General features: G+C 37.3%; 3 protein-coding genes across 6 annotated transcripts in view; 1 reads left to right on the plus strand and 2 right to left on the minus strand.

Annotated features, from left to right (window-relative positions):
* Positions 1–4015: 4015 nt before the first annotated feature.
* Positions 4016–6575, minus strand: LOC106166503 (tripartite motif-containing protein 59-like). Its single transcript, XM_013545081.2, has one exon. It carries the CDS (start codon positions 6454–6456, stop codon positions 5092–5094), a length of 1365 nt encoding a protein of 454 aa, XP_013400535.2. The 5' UTR covers positions 6457–6575; the 3' UTR covers positions 4016–5091.
* A 1316-nt stretch (positions 6576–7891) lies between these two features.
* LOC106166502 (tripartite motif-containing protein 59-like) lies at positions 7892–11667 on the minus strand. The gene is made up of 2 exons (XM_013545079.2): positions 11484–11667; positions 7892–9721 (listed from the first exon to the last, which is right to left on the minus strand). Exon 2 carries the CDS (start codon positions 9678–9680, stop codon positions 8331–8333), a length of 1350 nt encoding a protein of 449 aa, XP_013400533.2. The 5' UTR covers positions 9681–9721; positions 11484–11667; the 3' UTR covers positions 7892–8330.
* A 5580-nt stretch (positions 11668–17247) lies between these two features.
* The window catches only part of LOC106166491 (atrial natriuretic peptide receptor 1), a 162442-nt gene continuing 157564 nt past the window's right edge, over positions 17248–22125 (plus strand). For 2 of the 4 annotated variants that reach the window (XM_087003861.1, XM_087003859.1), the window contains exon 1: positions 18848–18995. The gene's annotated coding sequence lies outside the window, so the exon portion shown is untranslated. Of the gene's footprint in view, positions 17399–18847; positions 18996–22125 lie in introns of those variants that run through there. The other 2 variants (XM_087003860.1, XM_087003862.1) reach the window with 2 other exon arrangements.

Below are 22125 nucleotides of genomic sequence, written 5' to 3' on the forward strand. Positions count from 1 at the left end.
GTTAATCTGTGGCAAAATGGCGCGAAAAAGACAGACATTGCCAGACAGTTAATTGCGCCAAACGAAACGGTCCGCACAGTTTTATAGAGTAATGCCCAGACTGATGTACCTACATAAAGGCCACACCCAATGTATTAAAATCTTACCGCCAGAGTACAGGACCCACTGTCTTTCAGGATATGCCGTTGCAACTAAACAAAAACCACCCAGTCCGTTCAGAATGAGGGGTAAATTGCCACCAAAACGCATTTTTCAAGTCCCTTAGCGAACACCAAACTGGTTTTTGCAGGTTAGAATACCAGACGACCTCCGAGGAACCCACTGTAAACAGCAAAACATCGTTGTATGTTTCTCTAATGAATTAAGGACCATGACCGTTTCTGGGTTGAACACTGAAACCTCGTGGCTTTCTTTATTGAGGTCAGATTTCACCTGTACCGCTCAACTAGTCAAAACAGAGTTTACAGACATCCAGAAGAGGCCAACGACGAGGTGTGTGCCGCCTCTAAAGTGACTTAGGTCATTAACAGCGTCAGTATTTGAAGTGGATACCACATTGGTGCCAAAACACCAATGGCAGTCATCGACGAAAACCTGAACCAGATTAAATAAAGGAATAACCTGGGAACCACTTGACTATCATTTGATAGGGGGCATCTTAAGAACAATTTTAGGTTGTAGGGTGGAATTGCCAGTTCACACAGAGCACTTTTAATAACAGATTACTTAGAGAACCAAGGGAATGAACAGCTACCTTGGTCATCAAAAACGCCATATTTGAACCACGTAGACAATATGTGGGTAGGCCATTACTCACCAAATGAATGGTCTACATGTCCTACAACAAAACTGGGCCAAATTGGACAGATTTCGACCGATGCCTGGAATGTTATTCCAGATTGAACTCTAAAAACATATCCCAAGGAATGCCTTGCCGCTTGAGAGCGCTGGTAGCAGCCAGAAGAGGTCAGGCGTAACAGCGACTGTTACTGTGACTAGACATTGACATGAGGGTCCTTTGTGGAGCGTGTAACTCTTTTACAGACAATAATTTGGAAAATATGGAGATCTAAAATATCTCATTTAATGGTTGCCGTATGAAGTAGAAAAGGCAATGTGTTTTTGTTTGCTTCTCTGGCGAATTCCATTAATGAACTGATGTCACAATGACATCAAAGAGATAATTAAAAGTTATTAGAACACGATTTTAATCCTTATTTTCATTTATCAGTCAGTAAAATAGGAAAAAAACTGATGAAAAATGATTTGGAAAAAATATTCCATATTAAATGTCAAGTCTGTATATATGATTAGTGGGGTTGCAATCTATCTACAATTGAACTAAGTGCGTACAGAAGTTACTCGAGGAACATACACTGATGAGGAAGAAATAAAGTGTAAATATTTGGAAAAAACTGGCAAAGACATATTCAAGATTTGAATTGAATTTGCCTATATAACGTTTCTCATTTTTTTTAATGGGTTAAAAAAATCCAAATACATCTAAGGAAGTAGCCATAGCCAATTTTATTGCTATTCTTAAATTAATGTATTAAAGGATAGTTCCATTTACGAAATGATATAACACTGACGTTGGAAAACAGTACGTTTTTTCCAAACACTTCATGTACAATCTAAATTCAATGAATGGCGACTGGGACATATTAGACACAGTGATACAGCAATATTTTTGCCTGAGAAGACGTCACACCTAGAGGTTTTACATGCAATGTACAAACAAATCATTTTGTTAATCTGACTTATATCAGCGCAAGAATAATCGATACTCGCTAATGGCTGGAGCCTAATAAACGTGACAGTAAAACACCTAGTTAACACTGCCAGAAGAAATAAACGTTATCCCATCATGGGGCCATTGATAGGAACAGAAGAAAGGCTCGCGCAAACAAGAGTTGTAAGCTGAGCTACCTGTCTCACGGCTGTGGTAGGCTCTGACCTTTATCCTCATTTACCCTATTGTCACGAAATCTGGTCTATATGCGCAACAGATTCGTCATTTATGATGGTAATTTGTTATTTATTGTTGGATTTATTGCGATACGAAACAAACGACGAGTAAAAACAGGATGGGTGTAGGTGGCATATTTGTTATTTGGAAATATTCTTAGGGCATTACTGTACATTTCAACCACAAACGGGCGACTTCATTGCCTAAACAGTATTCTACTAGACAACAAACAGCCTATTTTTGTATTCATAACAGCCAAAGTCACCATCTCTATACCATAGAACCGAACAATGATGCGACGGGGGTGGAGGGTTGGGTGGAAAGAAATCCTTCTCTGATCGCTTTACTATCTTATAGGAACCAACTGGGATGTGAAGCTCTTTCAGAAAATCTGAAACAAGTGAAGAAATAAACAAAGAATAAGCTCGCGAAAAATGTGAAAATCAAGTGAATAAACTTGTGGCCCTGGTAAGGAGTACTCGTATGTTCGTCAACATGATTTAGTTGCCCGATGACAATTAAAGTGTACGAAGAGAGTGTCTTTATGCCTGTAGAAGGGTGATTATTGTTTTGGAAAAAGTTGCAGGTCTTGTTGTGCGTATGCATAATTCCCGGGTTATTTAGTACCAACTGAAATCGAGGCCAGATGCCCGTTATTTTTTAACATCAACTATTTATATGTAATAATAAAAGCGATACTATGTTATATACACCTCAAAAAGTGGATTGAATATATGTAATATTCGATGAGATTGAATAGATGCTTGGTATTGTTTTAATATCAACTACTTAATATATTAAATAATATAAAAGCGATACTCTGTGAAATATCGAATGTCGCGTTATGGATAAGATATAATCCTCAACGGGCGCAAAGTAAAAAAAAAAATTAAAAAGGAAAATTACAAATTGTGTTTGTGCCACCAGATAGTGTTTTGAGCGATGAAACTGTTAACTGGATGCAGTAGTTGTCCCAGAGAACACGGCGAGATTCAACATGAGAGTGACAAAACTTGTTTCAGTGCCCAAAATGAACATTCAAATTCACGGAACATCCAGATTCAATGCATTCATTTCAAAGTCATGTTCATTAAAGTGCAGTATCTGATGTCTGGAATATAATTACATTATTATCTAGTATAGTGCGTTGTGTAAAAGCATTTCCCCACTTGGGCCTACCTCTAAGAGTGGTTGAGACAAATGCGATTATTTTCATATCTACAGCAATTACATGTTTAGAAAGCGTAATTTTACCGCCAGTTGCATGCATGTAACCGGTGTAACTGCAAGTCTTTGGAATAATAGTCCGGGCTCCCATATGATATTAGTACAGGTTTGGGTTAGTTGGAGTATTGGGGTTAGTATAAGGGACGAATGTCAGCTATGTACAAAGTAATGGATAGCGTACTACGTCTCTTAGCGAACTTCCATTCCTGTTACACCGGCCATACGGCATTATTTTTCAAGTAGAATTTAATATCATTATTTAAATTAAGCGTGTCACACATGTGCAGGTACACATTTGAGTTTAAAAGACTTCAGTCGCAAGTATTTTTCTAAAATCGGCAGATGAATAAATTTGCATTGTTAATAACCTGCCTTTTTAGGTTATTCATAAGGAATATAAATGAATCATTCACTCTTTTATCAGGATATTAGTCACCATTACTTCAGTGAGACAGATCTATATTTAAAATGATGAAGCAAGCATGATAACACCAATACCGTTATGTGTATTAGACAGCTTTAATAAACATTTTAGACATACCAAAACGGATAAATAAGTTGCAGGGGTGGATTTTTTAAAGCAGAAATAAATGGGGTCTTGATGTTTGAAAATGAAAGATAAGAGGGGGGGGGGGGGTCTAGAGAAAAGTAATTTTGGCTATACATTGTATATATATATATCTATGTATATGAATTTAATTTTTTTCATCTTCCAATGTTGTTTACCTTAAACTTCTATCAAAATTTGCAATAATAATGAAATAATTGTTATACCTTCTCAACTGCGCTATGTTAAATAAAGCACCATATGGTAAGGGGTGTTTGACAATGACCTGCTTTAATGCATCTTTTATGATTTGTTCATACAGAGTATCTTATCTCACCAGAATACATGTATGTATATAATATCATCAAATCTATTCTAATCAGAATTCATTATATCTTTCGACTTTCCTTCCATGCTACTACAGGGTTGCCAGTTAGTTGAGCAAATAAAATTCCCCGACAGAGAAGAATTTCATCAGCTGTGTTATGTTATAAGAATGATGTGATATTTTTCTTCAGTCAACAGATAATATTGAGATAGTTCCCTGAAAAAGATGTCCTGCTAGACATCGAATTTTGGAGGTAAAAACTATCTAAATATTAGCAGTTGACTTAAGAAGAAATCACGTCATTCTTAAAATTCCCTGATTTTTCATTGACTTATCACTGACCAAATCCTGTTTTTCATTGACCAATACCACATAGTTTTTCTGCCTTCACATCCCTTACAACCGTCCTATTCACTCATAATTGTTTAATTATCTTATTTAAACCAATTCTTATCATGATTTATAACAATGAACAAACATTCATATATCAAAGTTTAACATAGATAAAATCTTACTGATAAATTTAGTCAGAGAGTATAGCTAATTTATACTGCTGGAAGACTGCCATAGCCCTAGAAAATATGAAAATCTTCCTAAAATTTTATTTCTTCCTGACTTTTCCCTGATTTTTTTTTTTTTTTTTTTTTTGAAATTCAGTTTTCTCTGACCAAAATGCAAATTTCCCTGCCAATTTCACTGACATTGAAAAAAAATCAAGTAAACCCTTGTTTTCGCTCATAAGTCGGAAAAGTAGGGAAAAAAATAAAAGAAAAATGATTTGGAAAAAATATTCCATTAAATGTCAACTCTGAATATGAAATACATGCAATTAATAATTGCTCTCTTCAACTATTTGATACATGTATACCTTGTATCTGTCAAGCAAAGCGAGGAAGAAAATCGTCCTTGTCCCCTACCCACTAAACCACCTCAGCAAAATTTGCTTGTGGCTAATGCATTGGCTCTAAAATCAGAATCAGCTCTTCAGATATTAATTATTTACTGGAATGTACAAAATTCCTATCCATCTGACCATGATTCATCTGACTCTGGAGCATTTGGTGTTTGTGAGAACCCGACGCTGATATCCCTTGTATGAATATAAGCGGCTAAAAATTCATCGATTGGCATTTGACTGGTTCGTCTTTCTGTAGAGTCGTGATGCTCACTGTCTTGCTCGGTGAGTAAGGCGGAAGCGCTTTGCGATCGTCGCATAGCGGTGGCTGAGGTAGACGCAATGTCTTCATTTGCTAATGGTTGTAAATTCCCCTTGTCGCCGAGTATATCTAGCATTTCAGCTATGCTATGTGGTTTTCGTACCCGAACAAATGGGACTGCATGTGAAGCACTATCCATCCAAGTTTTTAAAGAGGACGGCTTACTGAGAACAAGTTTACCTGTTAGATTATTACTTTCATTTTCCAGGTTCGTTGTTGTATAGGTTTTCTTGGGCGAAACCTTTCGTCTTAACCCAGCGGTTCTCGGTTCCAAATCGAAACTCCTCACAACTTTTGGCACGAAGGTAACTTTAAATCCTTTGGCAGTTGATGGAGGCAAGATTGTTTCCTTTTTTAGTTTTATGAGGTCACTAAATAGTTGAGGTTGATGTTCAATAAAGTCTAAATCTGAGTCATTTTCAATTGAGTCCTCCCCGCTTTGACGTGCGTTTCCAATACGGTCTCGGATTCTATTGATCAATTCTCTTCCGGTGAAAAACGGCTCCATTTCATCTGCATATATTTCATCAACGTTCTTTAGCAAATCGTCTCCTTGTTTCCTAATTAAACTACACAAACTTTCAACTTTGTTGGTGATTTGTTGGCTTATGGAATCTTTTTCATTTTGGCACGTGCTTATAATGTCCTCGAGCTCTTCGTGTGCTTTGTCATAAGCTATGGCCAATGGCGATATATCTGAAAGACAGTTGTCAAGAGAAATGCGCCTCTCCGCAGCAACTTCTTTTACTGTTGTAAATCTATGATTTTCGTGTCCTTGTGCCAAACACTTTAAACAAATCGGGGTGCCTTCTTCTCTACAAAACAGAACAATCTCTTCCGTAGGGTGCTCTTGGCATCGCTTTATCTCCCTTTGATCCTCTTGGACATGCCCTGATGCGGCGTGACTTACAGGACGCTCTATAAGGTCCCCAACGAGCCCCGCCGCCAGAAAACTTCTTGGCAAGCTAGCTGTACCCCTGGGTCCCACTTTGACTATCTCTCTACAAATTGGACAACAAACTGACCTGTCCCCCCTCATAATGCCGCTAAGACATGCCAAACAGAAGATATGCTGACATGGTAGAGTTCTCGGGTCGTCGTAAAGTTCCAGACATACTGGGCAGGTGAGCGCAGTATTTAGGGTCTGGTCCAGGCTACTTGTTGCCATTCTGAGTCAACTCTTTAGTCAAGCTTTGGTAAAAAAAAATCCTGGAAAATGATAATAAAAGAAGATTATAAAAGGGATGAATTGAGGATGACTAAACCAACGAACAAACAAATAAACAAACAAAAATTCCGATAAGCAAACAAGAAGCCCTGCATTGTTCTCTTACACAAAAACATTGTAAATGAGCACCTGATTAAACTGTTGCATGTATGCTGGATAAGCGCAAGGATTTAACCGGCAAAGCAGCATGATATAGATTAACGCTTTCCAAAAACCTTATCGTATTTGAACTTTATACACAATATCACGTCAGTTAGAAGGCATGTATACAGTTTATAACTTATCCCCATAGATTAGTAACGTTTATCTGCTATGTACAGAAAGCAGAGCGGTCTATCAGGCAGCACATTATATCGAAATTTATAATATATAAAAATAGTACACTAACAGTTAGACGTGCCATGATAGGAGCACCTATCAGTTAACCTTGTTTAAAGTCCATTGAGGAAGGTCAAACCACCTATTGTTCCCACTGAATTCGTTTATAAAATAACGTTAGTTCATTCGTACCAGCATATACAAAATAAAATAAAATAAAATAAAATATATATTTCAGATAGTTCATTGGTCGACGTGCCTTTTTACTGAATGCTGCAGTTGTTCCGGAGTGCACAGGGAGATTCATTAAGAGACTGACAAAACTTGTTGTGTCAGTGTGCTCACTGGACAAAGTGAAGATTTTTGTGGGACAAAAATGCTTCAAATCACGTTCCTTTAAGCACATTCCTTAATTTATTACATGTGTAAACTTTAAAAACTGTTTGGAAAATAATCACGAACATGACAGTTTGTGGTGTACCACGATTCAGCATAATTTCCTCCAGTACTTCAAATCGTGGCTGAGACAAATGCGATTGTTTTCACATCTACAGCAATTACATTTTTGAAACGTGTCGTCTCACTCCAGATGCAGACCCGGTTTTACAGTATAATTTTCGCGTAAATCTATTGAAGCAATCTTTAAATTAAGCGCGTTACACATGTGAAGGTATACATTTGAGTTAAAAAGACTTCTGTCGCAAGCATTTAAATCGGCTGATGTGATTTTGCATTATTTACAACATGGTCATTTAGGGTATTCACGTATTCATAAGGCATATAACTGGATCAGGCATTTATCAGGGCATTAATCATCGTAAATAGCTCACTGACACAGATCTATATGAAAAGTGCTGTTTGTCATGATTTAATCAGACATAGGTCCACATGAGTGTGAAACAAACATGGTGACACCAATATCGTTATGTCTAATCGATAGTTTTAATACGAATGCTAGGTGTAGCCATCAAAAAGGGGTACATGAAGGGACTGCAGGTACTGCAAAAAGGCAGCACCCGGAATTTTTTTCTTTTTATAAAAGACAGAGACACCTGTATCAATTGTCACTGGTTTTTAACTGTAGTTAAACTGTCGACTTAACATTAGGTACTATATATATATCGACTTATATTAAGGTATAACAACAGTTACGTGCTTAGATTTGGAGGTACGTGTTTCCCACTTTAAATCTCTCCGCCCCCAACAAAGTTTAAAATCTATGCAATAGGAAACTAAGTCAGGGAATGTTTCCGTTCTTGTGCACTATATATCATAAGGTATAATTGTCCTCGTATCTAGTACCGTGTAACTGCCAAGCGAGGTGAGACACAAAAATCGTCCTTGCGGTAAAACCCCCATCGACCCACCCACCATTTAACAAAATGTATCCGCTGTGGGCCAACAGAGAGGAGACGCCCGCAATGCTGTTAACGACTTAGCATTAAAACAGAATCAGCCCTTCAGATATCCGATATCTACTGGAATGTACCAAAATCTTATTCATCTGACTCTGGAGCATTTGGCGTTTGGGAGCATCCGGCACTGCTATTCCTTGTATCAATATACGCAGCTACAAATTCATCGATTGGCATTTGACTGGTTTGCCTTTGTGTAACGTCCCCATGTCTAGTGTCTTGCACCCTGCGTACGGCGGAAACGCTTTGCGCTCGTCGCATTGGGGTGCTTGAGGTAGACGCAATGTCTTCACTTGCTAATTGTTGTTCATCCTCTTTGTGGCCAAGAATATCTAGCATTCCACCTATGCTGTGTGGCCTTTGTAGACTTGCAAATGGGACTGCATGTGAAGCACTATCCATCCAAGCCTTTAAAGAGGACGGCTTACTGAGAACGAGTTTACCTGTTAGATTATTACTTTCTTTTTCAAGGTTCGTTGTTGTGTAGGTTTTCTTGGGCGAAACCTTTCGTCTCAACCCAGCGGTGGTCGGTTCTTCATCGAAACTCTTCAAAACTTTTGGCACGAAGGTAACTTTAAATCCTTTGGCAGTTGATGGAGGCAAGATTGTTTCCTTTTTTAGTTTAATGAGGTCACTACATAGTTGAGGCTGATGCTCTATAAAGTCTAAATCTGAGTCATTTTTAATTGAGTCTTCCCCGCTTTGTCGTGTGTCTTTTATGCGGTCACGGATCCTGTTGATCAATGCTCTTCCAGTGAAAAACGGCTCCATTTCATGTGCATATATTTCATCAACAGTCTTTAGCAAATCGTCTCCTTGTTTCCTAATTAAACTGCACAAACTTTCAACTTTGTTGTTGATTTGTTGACTTATGGAATCTTTTTCATTTTGGCACGTGCTTATTATGTCCTCGAGTTCTTCGTGTGCTTTGTCATAAGCTGTGGCTAATGGCAGTATATCTGAAAGACACTTGTAAAGGGAAGTGCGCCTGTCAGCGGCAGCTTCCTTGACTGTCGTAAATTTATGTTTTTTGTGTCCTAGTGCCAGACATTGCAAACAAATCAGGGCGCTGTCTTTTCTGCAGAACAGAGAAATCTCTTCCGCCGGGTGCTTTTGGCACCGTCTTCTTCTCCACTGGTTTTCTGGGGCATTTCTTGATGCGGGGTGAGTAACAGGACGCCCTTGAAGGTTTCCAACGAGTCCCGCCGCCAGTAAACTTTTTGGCAAGCTAGCTGTACCCCTGGGTCCCACTTTGACTATCTTTCTACAAATTGGACAACAAACTGACCTGTCCGCTTTCATAATGCCGCTAAGACATGCCAGACAGAAGATATGCTGACATGGTAGAGTTCTGGGGTCTTTATAAAGGTCCAAACATACCGAACAGGTGAGCGCAGTATTCAGGGACTGGTCCAGGCTGCTTGTTGCCATTTTTAAAGTCCACTCTTTGGTTGTTGCTTAAGTACAAAATCCTGGAAAATGAGAATAAAAGAAAAAATAAATGGATGATCATGAATTGAGGATGACTGATCAAATAAAAGAACTTCAGTTAGGCAAACAAAAAGCCGAAATTTGTATCACTATTGTTCTCTTACACAACAACATGGTAAATGAGCACCAGATAAACCATCCGCATATACTAGTACCTGTATGCTGGATTTCCGCAGGGATTTAACCGACAAAGCAAATGTTGCAGATTAAGCGCTTGACGAACACCTTATCATATTTTAAATATACATGTGTCAAGAATATCACATGTCAGTGAGAACGCATGTATCCTGATTGATAACGTTCATCGGTTATATATTTAGAAAGTAGAGCGGTCTATCAGGCTCTGCGTTATATCAACAGTTATAATATACATTATATATAAGACACTTACAGCTGGACGTGCCATGGTAAATGTACTTAACTGTGAGCCTTGTTGTAAGTTCAGAGTCCATAGGGAAATCACTTTTATTATAAGAACCCCTATGACATTGGGGGGGGAGGGGAGGCGGGGATAAACCTGCTCGGTCGAAGAGAGAGAGAGAGAGAGAGAGAGAGAGAGAGAGAATGGGGGGGGGGGGGGGGGGCGACTCCCCAGTGCACAGAATGTCAAACCACCGACCCCTTGAATTTGACTATAAAACCACATCAGTTCATGAGAACAGTGTATGTTGAACTTTGTATTTTAGGTCGCTTTTTGATCTTAAATATCGTGCGTACGTGAAGACTTCATATCGTTGCGTGAGGGATAGTGGGCGAGTGGGACATGCGTGTGAACTATGAAACTGAATCTGGTATTTATAATATACTGATCTTCGTGGCTTATGTTATAATAATAATAATAATAATAATAATTTAATTAAAATTTGGAACTCATTGTGTTGAAGTTGTACATATGCACGAAAGAAATTTATATGTTCATATTTACTAGTAGAAAGAGAAACACTATCTACCTTGCTTGTAATGATTAACCTTCTAAGTAAGATTACATCTCATTCTCCATAACTCAAGAGAAGACTCTAATGTTTGCGAAGGGAGTATTAGGCTAGTACGTAGAATGAGCAATGTTTGTTTTTTCGACGTAAAATAAACGCTGCACTTAGCAGCCACATTATTCCCATACACCTTGCAGGTTTATATTCGTTATTTTAAATCTGACATTAAGAATGAACAGGTAGACCATCCAATGTTTACAGGTTTATCGAGGAATGGGGTCGAATAATATAATTTACAATAAAACAATTTCAACTCTACATACAAATGAGTCAAGTCCGTATATTTTTCTGTCAATTTTTATTTGGGCCTTAAACATTTTATCACTTATATAAACATTAACATGTATACCCGGTATATCTAGAGGATATTTTCAATTTTAAAATTTGAGTATATATATATATAGACTTGGGATTGGATGTCTTGCCTTGCCTTGTGCCAGTGCATGTTTATGTTTGTGTACTTATTGATATTTTCCTCAGGGAAAACACATGACACGTTCATGATTTATAAATGGATCATTTCACACCAAAGGTGCATCTCAGTCTGCCCTGACTCAAGAATTGAAATCTATATTTAGAAATACATGAAAAGATGACAAATATCCTTGTCTCTACGTAACCTTTTGGATATTACGGGCAAAACGGTTTTATTTACAACTAGTGCATGTAAAATGCACAGTGTATGACGCATATGCTATTTATACTGCAGCTATGTGTATTTTAACGTAATATTTCCTTCATGTATACCTACCTTAGATGCCTCCCAAGACGCGGGATTGTTAACCGGAACTTAAGTTGGCTATTCCTTATTCAAACTGTTACGGTTACATTATCCGCTATAGTCTGAAACGAACGACGAGCCAGGTGTAGCATCTAAGTGATACACTTCTCTTGGAAAAGACTGTTGGCTGCACGAAGCGCATGCGCGCACCAATTGCCTGACACTAACTGAAAATATATGTAAGCCGCGTTACTCATCATTCAGACAGACTATACTTCCCTTTTTGAGCGTGGGATGATATTTTTCAAGTTGTTTTTTTCTGTGTCATATAAGATGAAAAGATAAGGGAAGTTCTGAAAAATGATTTATTTTCAAAACACGACTAAGCGCTACTTAAATGTAGCAGGTAATATTCCAGTAGAAAAATGAAGAATGATACAATTATTATTAGTCATACGATAAACACTTTATAATATATCACGACAGAGAGGTACATGTATACTACGACAAGTGCAGAATAGTTTTCAGAGCGTATGTCTTTATTTCATTCTTTAATTATTGTCAATCATCAGAGTAAAAACATCGGACCTATGCATTGAACCCGCCACATGATTTTTTACCGGTTACATCTGTTTAGAATACCAATAATATTATCATAACAGGGCATCGTGCATGGGTGTTGGGGAATATTGCGCCAGTGGAGACAAGTTGTGACATATATCCTTGTAACCTATCCACATACAATGAGTCCCTCTGGTCAGATAACACATTCATGGTATAGAGAGGAAAACTATACTGTATGGCATACTGTGATGAAGGCATGCATGTGCCCCGTATAAGTTATAGGAGACGCCGCACCGGCATGGTTAAAGAAAACGTCCGTGCGTGGGATTTGTCCCCGACTAACATAAACAAGCTTTCTTTGCGTGCTCATCACGCAGTCAAAATTAAGTATTGGGACAAGAGTTATATACATGTAAGTGACCATTTCAAAATGTTGTTAAATTTATTTTAAGCCTTAATATCACACGATCATCCAAACACTATTTGCGTATTAATTTCGAGTAATTTTTTTGTCGTGTTGTTACTTTTATTTCGAAAAAAAGTAACATGCCCCAGAGAAATGTCGTAAAAATCCTTTGCGAAGTCATTTTAAATAATGACATGTACATGCTACAGAAATGGCTTTCTTGGAAAATAATGTAACCTTATCACCAGTATTTTATGTCTGTTACTTACTTGCTGAGTACATTCGAACTGATTTGGAGTAATATTGCCGTCACTTTATAAATGGCTTCATGTTTAAGTACTAACTCGAGCTTATGAAAGTATCTGAAAATAGGTTTATTAAATCGTGTGACATGTGGCAGTATAATATGGCAGAAAACGATAAGGATTGCTGGGTATTACAAGTAAAGAAACTGTTGTATGGGTACAGTTTAGGAATAGCCTGGACTAAATAAGGAGTGGGGGATGAATGTTCAATAATAAAGAAATTCCGTTAAAGGTCAGTGGCAGATTTAGAGGGGGAGGTCAGGGAGGTCCTGACCCCCCTTCGGTTTCTGAAAACAATCACACCAATGTTCCCGTCTTGCAATTAGAATTTTGACCAGATGATTTTTAGATCTTAACCCTCAAAATAACACCGTTTGCCCTCCAAAACACCAAAATGTGTTCTGGGGTCATTCAGCGGGCCCCGGACCCACCACGCTTCGAATCTGAGGCCTGTTATTCGTAAAAAAAACGGGCCCCCATCAAATCCTAGGTCTACCCCTGTCATACCACCTGTAAAACACGTTCAGCAGACAAAAAAGTATCTTCGTTGCAGAAAATTATTTGCCAAATATGTTTTTTTTTCTCAAAATGCGCATCGTCGCAATTGATTTTACACGTTTGAACGTTTTGTAATGATTTCCTCTTCTAATAGGAGCTTGCTTAAACCAAAACCAGTGGCGGATATTGAGGGATTTTCATGTTTAAAGAGAGATCAGTATATGAAAATCAGAATTTTCTCAAAACAGAATTTTAATCTTTTAAAAATATTTTAACTTTTATTTAACAATAGAAAAAAAAACGTATGACATACCTTACCACATGCTTACAATTTATTACAAAATACATCATTGTTGGATCGATTAGTAATTAGATCTTAACTTAACTAAGGAACATACAGAATGGTGTTAGCGACCTTCTAACTGGTAGTCGCATATGCTGTTAAAACAAAAATTCAAACTACCAATAACCGGAAACGTATTTTATCTTGCATTTGCAGATATCTATGCGGGAGAGATTCTTTCATCCGTAGTAAAATCATGAAGATAATCACGTAAAGAGAAATTATCCTTCACTACAGTCTAACCATATTTACGGCCCATAAATATCGATATCCTAAAATGCTATGAATGAGAAAAAACTACAAATTGGTTTTTGTTGTGTGTAACCATGATTAGATTTAAACCAACTGGATTCACCCCGTGGAGGCTAGAGTGACATACATGTATAGTGGTTCGAAGCGGTGTCATTTCTTCAATACTCCTCTTGCACGTCTTCTGAAAGCAATGTTATGATGTCCCAAAGGCATTGTTGTGCACCCGTTGTAAGCGATGCAATTACATGTACCGGTACTATCCCGTATAAAATGTGGCCGCCATGGGAATGAGATTGAAATGGTGCATCTGGCAGTTTAATAGCTCCACTGCATTCGCATATAACCACGATGTAATCTTTTGTGCATTTTGCAGCCTGAAATTTCTTTTCAAACATTGTATAGGTGTTAAAAGCAAATGGTAAAATTATTTATCTGTTTGGAATAAGGGAGAGTAAATACAAATGAATAAAGATAAAAATGAATTAACTGTATCAATAATGTATTTTAATACATAATTAAAATAATGCATTATTAATATAAGTACGTTTGAGTTAATTGTGACTGTTTGCGCCCTGGAGCGGCGCTTGAGAGGAGATTGGCATTATTACAATTGTAATAGGCCTATATGTATATGTTTATGTAGCTGGAGACTAATTATATGTTTTTGCATATTCCTATTTTTGTGCTCATCGTCAAATACACAGTCTATTCAAAATAAAATGCATTCTATTAGACAAATATTAAGCAATGTAATACCATCATACAAAATGTGATGTTGTCATAACATTAAGGTACCGATTGAACTACAGGAGGTTTTTTTTCATAAAATGATATTCAATTTAATATATCACAAATATCTTATTACTTTAATGTATTTGTAATTTTGTTCATAATTATTGATAAATAATAAACAGTGATGAAGACCATGCTGGTGGAGTTATTAATTTTCTAAAAGGTTTTTATATCGCGCGGCGTACTGTAGGTAGTAAAATTAATCTTCTTCTTAATCTTAAGCTGCTATCAATCTTTATCTGTTATCATTTTGCAAACCGAGGCCAATTTTGCTTCAGCCTCTATGTCGAAGGTCCGGATATTGACCTTGTTAGAGATTTACTGAACCTACCCTTCTAAAGCCGCAGACGTTTTTTTTTTTCTCCCTCTGCTCACCGTCGAATGCCTGCGTTAATAACAAAGCTTCGGGCACTCTGCAATTTGTTTTCGAGGCCATAATCTGGATTACATATTCAAGTAGAGCCCCTTGCCTCATCTCAATCTGCCTTTTAATAAGGTGTTATTAGACTCGCTAATTGACATCTCACTCGTGTGATTGGCATGACATTTTGTTGACGCTCCAATTTCCTCAATCAGAGAAATCTGATAATAGTAGCCAATATCAGTGATAACGTTTGGAAAAACAACCCATGCCACGTACGTTTCAGTCTTTCCAAATAACTAATATTATGTCCAAGAATATTTTAATAAAAAATGAGTGAATGGATGAGTAAATGAAATTTAAACTTGGAATGGCGGAAAAGTACAAATGAAGGAAGATTTACCTGAATTCCAGGAAGATTTACCGTACATATATAAACGCCATATTGTAGATAATCTTCTGTTTATCAAGTCCCCCAGAAAATGTAATATCCAGATTCGCTGAGTTCATGCCCGTCGGTTCTAAGTATAATAACCAGTGCAAATTGAGTTCAAGTCGTCTGGAATACCCGAGTGTCACTATATACCTGTATGTATTAGTACATGTAGGCCTACACTTTACATAAGTTCCTTAAGTCTACAGCTGGTTTTTCGAATATTCTTGTATGGTATTATTTAAAATGATATAGCATCCAAATCCTAACTCGGTTGTCAACAAAGCCAAAACAAAGATCAATATAACAACTTGCCAACCTAATTTATATTACTTATACGGTGGCCTCATATAACAAAGCCCTGAATATTTTAGATAATTTTTCCCACGATACAAAAGGCTCGCTCATTGTTTAGGAAGTGAGTCGCAATAAAACTCAGGATATGGTATTGTCCGTTCAGAGAAGGTGGTTGTCGGTTAAATGACTAAAAAATAAATAGCCCTCTCTTTCATTGGCAAATCAGTTATTGAGACACCTTTATAAACACGTGAAAACACATCTGCCTTGAATATCGTACTACATGCCGGGTATTCCTGCGATGATTCATGTGTGTGTGTGTGTGTGTGTGTGTGTGTGTGTGTGTGACAGAGAGAGAGAGAGAGAGAGAGAGAGAGAGTTTAAATGCCCATGCCGAAAAATATGAGTATGTAATGTTAAAAACATGTCCATATTTGCCAAACATATCCATAATTAGAATTGCTGCATGATCCCTTTTGAATAATAATAATAATAATAATAATAATAATAAAATAATAATAATAATATATAATAATATAAATATATATATAAGCAACAAAAAGCTGTTACGTAAGGTTTAACGTCACGTATGTGCCAGTGGAATCTCCTAATGTGGATTAAAGTAAATGGCATTATATATATATATATATATATATATATATATATATATATATATATATATATATATATATATATATATATTTTGAAAAATGAAGATTTGACGGTATCGACTTTGTAAAAATACCCATTCGATGCATACAGTACATTTGATGGTTTCAGTTTGAATCATCTGCCACGAATTTAACGAATGAAATGTGGATTGGAATCAGTATTATTTTATTGGAGTCTACGGCAAATCAGATGCAAAGGATCCGTGAGGATTTCTCAGCTTACAGGATAAAGACACTGGGGCACAACATGTACAAAGTGAACTCGGTTGATGCTTTATCAATATTGCCAAAGGGAGACTCTTTGCATCATATTTAGTGATATCTTGCATTTCTTAGAATGCTATCTAATGTTTGCATGGCAATATCTACATGTTCGGTCTGCCGTGATTACCTTCCCAACGTTAAAACCCAAATGTCTGACAGAACTGAATCAGCCTTTTTGTGAGAAAAAATTCTTGATTTAGAGTGTTTGTCGAACTGGTATTTATAACTTTCATATAAAATAGAGGGCATTGTTACAATGCAAGTATAATGAGCATAATGGAATCGGTACTATTCGAATTGGCAGCCATTCTGCTCCACTCCGTGTTTAACACCTAATCACTTTAGGTGGATTACACTTCTGTTTTACGTCTTCCAATTCCAATCAGCAACCTTTTAATCTCCAGCAACAATTGAAAGCAATTCTGCAATTGACTACAATGGTGATATTCTCATTTCTTTCCAACAAATTAATGGAAATAATTTATTGCCACGGACAACTCGGAGTCCAAGGGATCTTAGGCAATTACCGAGGCGAAGAAATGGTTTCATATTCCTTTTAAATTGAGCCATACTCAGTTGCTTTGCATGGATTCCTCGAAACTGCTCATACCTTATGTAAGCTATAGGGGCCATAATGAACCGAAACTGCAAATGGCTCCTGATGTTCAGTGACGTGCTGTCGGTAGGGGGCTATCATCACAGAATAGAGCAATCGCGTTAGAAAACAGTTGTAACCGAGGAGCAGAAGGCTATGTTGGGGTAAGTCAAATACGTCCTTAAAAATCTTCACTAGTAAGTAAGCAGAGTACCGTATAATGTCTCCTGTATTATTTCGCACTTAACATAAGCACTACGTAGTTACAATTTGATCATTCATGAGCGGGACACTTTGGTCTCGTGTTCTTTGTACATTTGCAAATATAGGGTAATTTGCAACCCTGTTCATTTTTTTAATAATGAAAATACAGTGTACTGTCTTTTTCTAAATGGTATTGCAATGCTTGTTCTATTCTAACACTGAGCCGAGCCGCTTTCGCAGTACATCAGAGGACCATTCAACAAAAACGTGACTCTCTGAATCATTTCATGACACTCACATTGTGTGTAATATTTGCTTGCCCCACCATTTCTGCCAGAGAGTGTATAAAAGACCATCAGTAATTAAAATCGATTAAAAAAATTACAAATATTACACAAAATATTTGCGATAACAGTGTGACTAAAATAAGAGAGTCACATTTTTAATGACCCTGACGGAAATAACAGAGATAAAGTTTAGCAAAAAAAAAAAAAAAAAGAGAGAAAAAAATCACATCACTCCACGTATGTCATTGCAATGCACGGGAATCCTAGCTGAGCAACACAATATGCCCGGCACATTAAAATCCTCTCTTTATCCTCAGAACTTGTACGGTTACATGTTCACATGGAGATAACACACTCATGATCAATTCCCATGCTTGCAAAATGAACTTCACATTGACGATCTCATTTCTTACTGTTCGTTTTGACTTCAATGTATAATGAGCTGAGATACCTTCTGGGGCCATTTCACAAAAGAGCTGTAAAAGTTAACAACAATGGTTTTGTCAGCTTCAGCTCAAGAGATATTAGTAATAGCTCTTTTTAAAGTAAAAGTTATAATCGGTCTGAAAGATAAGCCATATATTTCCCATTGTAAAACAGCTGCAATATTTCATTTGTATCTGCTCGCTGCTATTGATCGTAGGCCAAAAATCACAAAATTTTTGTCTGAAAGACCAGTTTTTGGCCGGATACGCTCTTTTGTTCAACACGGTTACATTTTGGATTGCCGAACTTCAAAAAACGGTCCTCAGATTAGAGTGGTATCGAGAAGGATTGTTCTATATTTGGTACTGTGGAAACGCGCCAATAGGTTGACGCTAAGTCGACACATTTTACGTCAGGCAGTCAGTGGCAGACAAACATATGGACTTTTGTGACACGGTCCCTGTAAAATGATTAGGATAGTGGGGTTATGTAATAAAAGCACCCTTGTTTGGGCAAATCTCAAGCAAATAATATCCTTTGTTCCCTTTTTCTTGTTGTGAATGGGGGCTATGAAATTTTGTGGTACACTGGAGGAGACATAAATGTAATTTTGTGACACGACCCCTGTCTCTCTGTAGTAAGCTCCACGTCATCTAATAATTCTAGAATACATACCCTTTTGGTCACTCTAATATGACGCGGGTATCTAAATATAAACGCTCAATGCCCAGCCAGATATCCCAAGAGCGACTATATTAACCAGAATTAACTTCGGATTTTGTTTGATTTAAGGTAACGGTCGTTCTCCCAGGGCTGTCTGTCACCTCCACCAGTTGGCATAAAGGTAAGAGCTATCATATGTTGTCATTCCCCGTCCCCGTCAAACCTAGGGCAGTATAAGTATGTGAAATCTATTAGATGTGTTTTTAAGAGCGCTTCAGCAGCACCTTAGAGATCTGCGCTGTGGACAATTGCATGATAGAAATAGACTATGGGGAATTGTGATTTGATGGCCATTCACGCATCTTCAAATTGAGAGAGAGACAGGGGAGGAAGGGCAAAATTACAGCCATAATTGCGTATCTGTTCTCGCATTTACAACAGAAGACGGAAATAGTTTGAGCGCGCGCGCACAAACACGCACTATACACACACACACACACACCTGGAATTTTTATTTGGTTTTATTTTGCGCGTTGCAATATCGACTATATTTTCTTCTTCTGAATGTCTGCTGTAACTGTTATAAATGTACGTAACCTGATCATTTCTTCTAGTCGATCGAGTTAATCTGCAAACTTTGAGATCTGCAATCCGTTATCTGTCTGTCATGCTTATGTTCGTGAGATCTTTGCAAATAACGAAAGCACATATACTCTTGATTACTACCAGAACAGATGGATGCAATCAACGATGGGTCGCGTCTACACTTAATTACCCCGTACGGTCGTGTTTTTATACACAAATCACACGCATGAATGACATCTTGACGACGCGGTCGCAACCTGTGATGTGAAAAATATATTCTATTTGAAAATGTTTACATCGTTCGTCATGGTCATAGTTTGGGGCACTGAGGTTTATTATCTATTGCCATCATGGTACGTTCAGGGGTCTCTTACAATGTCACAAGCACGATTAAAATGTATTACTAAAACCAAAGAGTTGTACGAGAAAACCAAAGCGTTGTATGAGTTCTTTGAGAAAAACCAAGTTCTTAGATAGGATTCCTTGATAAACTCAGCACCAATATATGGAAGGGGCGAATTGAGGCCGAAGACGACGTCAGATTTTTAGGTTTACATTGACGGGTATCTAATTTTTTCTGTCGTAAGACGGTCAAAAATGGAGGATGAATCAACAAAGATAATTTGGAAGACTGTCAAAAACATCTCTGGATACGCCCCTGTACGGAGCCTGTTCAATGTTCGTATATACCGTAACAAATATACAAGAATACGTTACTATTTATTAAAACTATAAATGAAATGTCCACAGATATGTTATGGTCACTAAATGTCATAAACATCTGTATCGCCTGGTGTAAAAAAAACATAACTACAATTATACTCTGCGTTGTTTTAAGAAAACCAGTACCGCAGAAGCCAGGCATGGGTAGACATTAACAGATATCACTTTTGCACCCCTCCCCCCCATACAGATTGAAGAAAGTATTTCGTCTAAAATGTTGACATTTAAAGTAATTTGCCTACGAAAAGTTGATAAAAAACGCGTACATGTCCGTTTATTTTGGGGAGCACGAGTACTAAAAGGATGGTCGAATCTTGTTCACTGTCTCGACAATCTACGCTTTCACTCGTTATTACCAAGTAAATCAACGACTGAGAGCCAAAACATTGCGCTCGTTGAGGCGCGGTAAGGCTCCATCACGAGAACGTAAATGAACATCCAAGATACTCCAAACGACATCATTTCTTACGTCATACAGGAAAATGGATTTCCCAACCTTGTAATTTAGATAAATAACAATACGAATGTGATGATTAGAGATAGTGCATGCTTCGTTGAAGTACAGAATTGGCATTTGTTTACAAGTATATTATGCGTGGTATCGAGAGAGTTACTGTATGAAACCAAGCTTTAAAGGCGACGCACACAAAATCATACAAAAAAAGTCATTAATTAAATGAAGCAATTATTAAGTAATTCTGCTTACTGAAACTTAATACATATGATCATTATGAGATGAGACGACCTAAAATAGTGTAAAAACTAACATGACTTCCGTGCTTCCTTCTAAAACTTCAGTTTCTTGAAGACCGCTGGATGACCTGATAATACGGGTAGCATATTAATTACGGAAGCTTTGTGTGTACAAATTGCAGCTTTTGTTTCAATTCTGACTTCACTTGGTTCGTGTTCAGTGAATACAGGCACCCAACAGGAAAATGATATAGATGAAATCTAGACTACGTTGTCTGTCAGCTGCTGAGATACAATTAAGCCAATTAAGGGAGATATTGAAAAATGCATTGTGGTATATACAAACAGCAAGATGCATAGCTCAAACAAGTAAGAAGTTTCGGTTTCACGGGTTTGATTATGTATCCGTTAAACATCCTCTGAATTCTCGATAGTTCGATTATGTATCCGTTACACAAACTCTGTACTCTTGATATTGCATATACTATACAGTATATATATATACCAAAATCAGCATTTACACTGTAACACAGCAAGCACAAAATTGGTAAGGGTAAAAACTGTACTTATATGTTCTTTACTCTTCACCAGAAGCCCTTCTGGCTGTTTTACAAGTTACAAATTTGACTGAAGGCTTTAACTGATTTTCAACAGCTAGACGATTCTCTAGTAGAAAGTACTAGTAGCTGTTCACGAGTCGACTACATATTGGATTAAAAAGACCTTGTTACATTAGTTTCCTGTTAAACCTTGCCTCAGTTGCTCATCACAAGCGTCTGGAAAGTTGACGGTGTACCGTTACCTGGGCTTGTTGACTTTGTAACTCAATATCCTTGTAGTAGACAAGTTGTCGAGAAAATTGGTCGAATTCATCATTTCCTTCTAAAAGGAATATTAAGTGAGTTTTATTACTTCCTTTTTTATTGTCTAGAAAGAAAAGCAAAGGTCGCTGGTTAAAATCGTATCAAGTGTTCGTGTTTGTAGAGTGTAGAAAAGACCTGGATGTATTTCGTGACCCTTTGATGGAAGTGTTTCGATTTGGTCATTTGATGATAATTCATCGGAAATGAAAATGACTGGTGAGGTACTAAAAGCCATATTTGCTACTTCTATCTTATTGGGAGATCAAGCCATTAAAGCACTTTCCTGAACCGTAACCAGATCATGTAAGCTTAAAACGAGCAGTTACGTTGATACAATGCTTTTAAGATAACTAATTATAGACTAGTATAGTGGATCTTGATACTGATCTTAAACTTTCACTTTCACCTTTGCTTTGCAAAAACTGATATTCAGATTCCCAAGTTTGC

This window comes from Lingula anatina, chromosome 2 (assembly GCF_051362555.1).
Source record: "Lingula anatina isolate TDL-2025a chromosome 2, LinAna3.0, whole genome shotgun sequence".
NCBI lineage: Eukaryota > Metazoa > Brachiopoda > Lingulata > Lingulida > Lingulidae > Lingula > Lingula anatina.